At 50.4% G+C, this 6276-nt stretch overlaps 1 protein-coding gene across 2 annotated transcripts in view; it reads left to right on the top strand.

Annotated features, from left to right (window-relative positions):
• The first annotated feature begins 136 nt into the window (after window positions 1-136).
• The window catches only part of C8H12orf43 (chromosome 8 C12orf43 homolog), a 9939-nt gene continuing 3799 nt past the window's right edge, over window positions 137-6276 (top strand). The window contains exons 1-3 of one of the 2 annotated variants that reach the window (XM_014862479.3): window positions 137-314; window positions 4648-4690; window positions 4870-4968. In XM_014862479.3, the coding sequence (XP_014717965.1) occupies window positions 173-314; window positions 4648-4690; window positions 4870-4968 (284 nt within the window). In that variant the 5' untranslated portion in view covers window positions 137-172. The remainder of the gene's footprint in view (window positions 315-4647; window positions 4691-4869; window positions 4969-6276) is intronic. The other variant, XM_014862478.3, reaches the window with a different exon arrangement.

The following is a 6276-nucleotide window of genomic DNA, read 5'->3' as shown; positions in this document are numbered from 1 at the left end:
CTTTCCTAGCTCTCACATTTGAGGAAACCCCCAGGACACCTCAGGGCCCACGGCGGCCTGAGTCCGAGAACTACAATCCCCACAAAGCCCTGCGCTCCCCCGCTCTCACGTGGGGTCGTGGAAGCGGGTCATTAGCGGAGGCGCTCCCCACAAGCCTTCGCGGTGGTTCAAGATGGCGGCGCCCAGTGGCGCCGTGAGCGATGTGGAGAGCAGCAGCAGTAGCGATGCAGAGGAGCTGGCACGGTGCCGCGAGGCGGCGATGCCGGCGTGGGGCTTGGAGCAGCGCCCGAGGGGGCCGGAGAAGCCAAGAGCCGGTAGGGCACTGTGTTGAGGAGTCTGGCCGAAGAGCGTGGGATCTTTCCCTGGGGCCTGAGAGAATGGGTGGTGAGGAGGGGGTCACCGGGACGCGACTTCTTACTCCGAAAGAAATCCAGGGACTGGGTGGGGTTCAGATTCAAAGCGCGAGCAAGTGCAGCAGGAAGGGTTCCATTATCCCAGTAAGGGAAACTGAAGCACCTGAATATTTCTTGACTCTGCTTCCTTCGGTCCATCCTCTGTCGCACACTGGGCAGCCCGTCACCTCTCCAAGACGTCTGCGACATGCGCCTTCCTGGATTCTCGCATCCAGCCTGTCCCGCCTCCAACACATTTTCACACCCTGGGGCTGCCAGCGAGCTGTGTCCAACACGTAATTCTGACCGTCACTCCCTAATGCCCTGGGAATAAATCCAAACCCTCTCATCACAGGGGTACGTAATGTTGCATAGAATCCAGAGGGTCTGTGAATTTGGAATGGGAAAAATATTTCATCTTTACTTCGGTTAATCTCTATTTGAAATTTAGCATCTCTTTCCATCATGCATGTGAGCAGCAAGCTACAGTAGCTTTGGCAATTCCTGTCACTTTGTCCTGTCAAAAGTGACTGATTTTCACATCCCTTTACAGTCTTTGCAGATCTATCAAAGTATTTTATTCACAACAAAATATTGGGAAAAAATTATTTACATTCATCTCTCCCTTAAAATCACAGTAAATTTTAGATCTGTCAGTATATCTTATTTAATGCATTAATAAGCATATATTGTTAATATCTCAAACTTGGTTTTTCTATTAATGATTACTGAATTTTGTATGATTAGTTTTCTTTGTAATCCTATATGTTGTATTTTATGCCTTTAAAACATTATTCTGAGAAGGGATCCAGGCTTTACTGGACTGCCAGAGCAGGCCATGGCAAAGCAAAGTTAAAAACCCCTGTTTTTCTTTAGAAGGACTTAGAAGCCCTTTGGTAATCCATTCCCTGCTTGCCTCTCCCTTCCTGCCCTCCTACCACACCGCACTTTCCGTAGGTAGGCTCCAGCCCATACTATGCCATCTCATCTCTGGGCACCATCTCTGCAGTTTTCTCTTCAGGGTCTATATACAGATCTGCCTTTCCATCTCCATCACTCTCTAGCAGTGAGAATTTGGGCAAGGTTCTTAAATCTCACTGTACCTAAATTTCCTCATCTGTAAAATGGGGATAATGGTAGTACCCACCCCGTAAAGTTGAGAAGTAACTGAGACCATGCATCTACACTGCTTGGCACGTATTACAGTCCCAATGAATGGCAGCAATTACGTGGCTGGTCTCTCTACACAGACTGCTTTCCCCCTCCTGCCTACTCTTCACTCTTCCTTTGATGCAGCTGAGACCCCACCTCTTCAGGAAGGCGGGGTTACATGCCTCGTCTGCGCCGCCATTGTACCTTGTGTGATTCCCTTCATAGAGAGTGCTTTCCTTTCTTCCTCCAGTTGCTTGCTTACTTGCCTTGTCTTTTCCCTTTTCATCCCTGCATCCCAGCACCTTGAGTCAACCCTGGCCCCTACTTGTGCCACAAATATTTATCGAGTGAGAGGTTCCATGATGTGAACTTCATGAAGGCTGTCATCTGGCCTGTCTCTTCACCGTGGTGTCCCCAGGGCCTAGCACAGTGCTCAGGAAGATAGTTCTTGAGTGAATGAACTTGCCAGAAAGTCACCTCTCTGATGAATGCGGGGGCTGAGGCTGCAGCCAGACTCCCAGCGCAGTTGCGTCTGCCTTGGCAGAATGGATTCTTCTGTGGCAGTGGGAGAAGGACTTGATGTGAAGTGCCAGCTCGGATGCTGGTCCTAGACAAGTCACATAGCTTCTGGGAGCCACAGTTTCCTCATCTGGAAAATGCCTGACTCCTAGGCTTGCTGTGAGTCTCAAATATGAACGAGTTTTGCCCAACCTATGAAGAGGTACACATGTGAGAAGTGGCACACACACCCCATTGTTTTGTGACATCATAAAGCCCCTGCTGATCAAAGTAGATGTAGCTGCTGATAATAAATGCTGTCATTTATTGAGTGACTACTGTGTGCTAGGCGAGATACTGGACATTTGATGTACATTCTTGGGCAATTCTAATAATAATGGCCACCAGGAGTTGAGCACTCACTGTATGCCCTGCGTTCTAAATTCTTTGCATTTGTTTTCTAGAGTAATTTTCCCAGCAATACCACAAAGAGGGAATTTTTAGCCCCATTTTACAGATGAGAAAGCTGATGCTCATAAAGGTGAAGTAACTCGTCTAAGGTCATCCAGCTTGTAAGTGGCAGAACTAGGCATAAATCTGGGTCTCTCTGACTCCAAGTCCATGCTGTTAACTGCTCTTAGCCACTCCCTGCTACAGACAAGTGCCTATTGTAGGCAAAACTCCCACCCTTTGGCCCATGACTGTGCGCATGTAGGTCATTATTTTATTAGAGTAACCCGTGATACAGCTCCTGGATCCAGCGATAGGAACTGGTCACTCAGACCCTCAAACCACTTTAATTTTAGGGCAACATACACTTTGACTCCTTTATGCAACATTTATTTCACACCAAGGCACTATGCCAGAGCTGGAGATAGAAAGACCAAAAGAGGCAGACTATGTTCTCCTGTAGCTTACAAATCCAGGGAGATGACATGCAAACCAAGTGCCCAAACAGTATAAAACTTCATTGTCCTCACTCTGAAAAATTGATAATCCTATCCCCATTTTATGGGCTTGGGGAGCTAAAGTGACTGCCCAGGGTCACACAGCTTGTCATTGGAAGAGCCAGGGCTCAACTGAACTCTGTCTTCTGGGGCCTGGGGTCTAATACTGCTTCTGTTCCCTGATGGCACCTCCCATGCACTGCTCTGCAGTCATGATGGAGGAAATCCTCCTCTTCCTTGCTGTTGTCTGCTCAACAAGAGGGACCAGGTCTTTCAAGGCTGTCCATCCCGGACCTCCATGTTACCCAACTCCAGGAGCATCGGGCACTTGGCCTTCTGTGTTGTGCTCCAGAGTACAGTGACACAGACCACAAAGTGAACTGTGTCCCCTGGAGTTGTTTCATGCACAGTGGCTCTGCATTGGGTCCAGAGTCACCAAGCATCCATTTTGTTCAATTGGCCCCTTAAATAGACAGGCACGTTTGGTCCCGCGACTCGAGTCAAAAACCTCAGAACCATCTTTCATTCATCTGTCACACCGTCCATCGGCAGAGTCCTGTTGACTCTGTCTTCAGAACGCACACACCCGGAGTCCTGTCACTTCTCACATGTCAGTGATCGCCACGGTCTCCCTGCTCCTGCCCTTGCCCCACTGCACTCCGTCTCCACACAGCAGCCAGAGAGTCTATAAAATCCTAAGTCCACTTAAGGTCCCTCCTCCCCTCCCTCAAGGCCCAGGTCCTCACAGTGGCCCACCAGGCCCTTTGTGATCTGGCCCTCACAAATCCCCCATTTCTGCTGCTCCCCCAGCTCACTGGGTCCAGCCGCACTGACCTCCTTACTGGTTCTAAAACGCACCAGACAGGCTTCTGCCTCAGGGCCTTTGCAGATGCTCTTCCCTCTCCCAGGAAGACTCTTCCCCAGATATCCACTTGACCCACTCCCTCACCTCTCACATCTCTGTTCAGATGTCACCTGTCGGTGAAGCCCTCCCTGCCCAACCTTTATGAAATGACCCCCCACCCAGTGCTCACCACCGCCTTCCCCTGCTTTGCTTTTTCCCCTAAACTTAGCATTATCTAATTTTATATTTTAAGTGTGTGTGTTGTCATCTGTCTCCACCAACTAGAATGTAAGCTCCCTGAGGGGTGGGATCTTCGTCTAAATTGTTCAGCACCTAGAATACCACTGGCTAAGGTTAGACCTTGAGTGTGTGGTGGAGTGAGTGCCTGCCAGGCCAGGCATCCCCAGTGTCTTAGCTTGAAAATGTGATCAGCATAAGTGAGCCAACTTCTCTTCTCCAGCAGCACCTAGCGCACAGCCAGTCGCAAGGTAGGGGCTCAAGAAATGCTGGGATCAAGTTACACTGGACTTGCCCATTTGTGGTGGTTAAGAGGGGGGCTCTGGAGCCAGATGGCCTGGGTCTTCATCCCAACCCTGTCACTTATTAACTGTTTGACTCTGGCTAAGGTATCTTACATCTCCTCACTTCAGTTTCCTGTTCTGCAAAATGGAGATAATGGTGACCCCTCTAATGGGGTTATTGGGAAGATTCAATGAGTTGTACATGTAAATTACTTAAAATCGCGCATGACACACAACAGATACTGTTATTGCCGTTCCGTCTATAAATGCTTCAATTCTCATTATTTCCACAGATGCGGCAAATAATCAGTTGCCAGCCACCCAGCCAAGCCTCAGGTACTGTGCACTTTGGGTTCAAGTTTCATCCATTCATTCAACAAATATCGATCCTCTGCTGTGTGCCAGATGCTAGGTCAGACCCCGCGACATCAGAGTGAATGAGACACACGTAGTCCCTGCCCCACAGGGGCTGCGTCCAAGCCAGAGGAAGTGAGGGCCTTTTGTGTGTGTTGTAGGCATAAGGTGGATGAGCACGACCAAGATGGCAACGAGCTTCAGACCACTCCCGAGTTCCGAGCCCACGTAGCCAAGAAGCTGGGAGCCCTACTGGACAGGTAACCAGAAGTGCCCCTTCTCTTCTCCGCCCTCACGAATGCGAACAGTAATGGCCCACATTGGCTGGGGGCTCAGGATGCAGGAAGACACCATGGCAAGCACATGGCGTATGTCACCTCGTTGCATTCAGTCACCCTACCACGTAGGTCGGGTCCTTGTCCTTATTCTCCAGGTGAGGAAACAGGAAGGAGTATTTGCTTGAAGTCACGAGGAGTAAGGAGCAGAGCTGGGGCTCGAACTCAAGTGCGTTTGGCTCCAGAGGCCACGCTCCTAACCGCTGTGCTATCCTGCTGCTGTGAGAATGAGAGGGACCCCGAGAAGCAGGAGCTCATTCCCACCACAAGGGGGCACGAGACAGGCGGGGTTACTGTTTCTTGGGAGCTTTCTGTGCGCCAGGCACTGTGCCAGTCGCCTTCTTGCATGTGGGGATGCAGTCTGTAAAGATCCAGGTCGGCATTGCGAAAGTCAGTGCCAAGGAGTACTAGTCCAAATGTAGCTCCAGCAAAAAGAGGTCCAACGGCAGAGAAGCTGGGAAACACTGCAGCCTACATACCTCCCCTGAGCCCTTGGAGATTTAGATTCATAATGGTATATTCAAGGCTCTGAGAAGGCCTGCAGTAAACAGACCTTGTGTAACTTTGGTTAGCCCCACATTTCCAAACTTACTTGGCCACAGTGCCTTTGTTTCATAGAAGACTGATAATGTAGCAGGGAACGCGCATTGGGATGCACTGGGCTAGCTCCATTCGTGATTGGCAGAGCCCTAGAAGGTTCTGAAAGGGAGAGGGGGGTTCGGGCCATAGTCCTTCAATTTGAAGGAGACATCAAAGAGGACAAACAAGCCTTCCCAAAGTGCACCAGCTGCTCCTCTGAGACAGAATGCTGGACCAGACCTCAGCAGCCTGACCCACCGCAGCATTAGTGCCAGACCCCCAACCTGAGAGTGGAGGACGTGTTTGGTGAGGTCAGCTGGCATTTCAGCCTGTGGGAGCAGTTTCTCTTCGTGGCTGTTCAGCTCCAGGGTGAACGAGGCCGCCTGACGCTGCAGTGCTCCACGGTGGACATCTCCCCGGGAGGTTAACCACAGTCGGGTATTCCCTGCAATGTTTCCGTGTTTCTCTCTGAAGAGACTTAAGTGACACTCCAGCTGGTCCCTTGTGTTAGATCAGGGTTTCTCAGCCTTGGCGCTGTGGACATGTTGGACTGGATCGTTCTTGGTTGTGGGGGGCTGTCCGGTGCATTGTAGGATGGTTATCAGCATCCCTGGCCTCCACCCATTAGACGCTTGGGACAGCATTGTCCCCACC

Source organism: Equus asinus, chromosome 8 (genome assembly GCF_041296235.1).
Source record: "Equus asinus isolate D_3611 breed Donkey chromosome 8, EquAss-T2T_v2, whole genome shotgun sequence".
Taxonomy (NCBI): Eukaryota; Metazoa; Chordata; class Mammalia; order Perissodactyla; family Equidae; genus Equus; species Equus asinus.
This window is presented reverse-complemented; position numbering and strand designations above follow the sequence as displayed.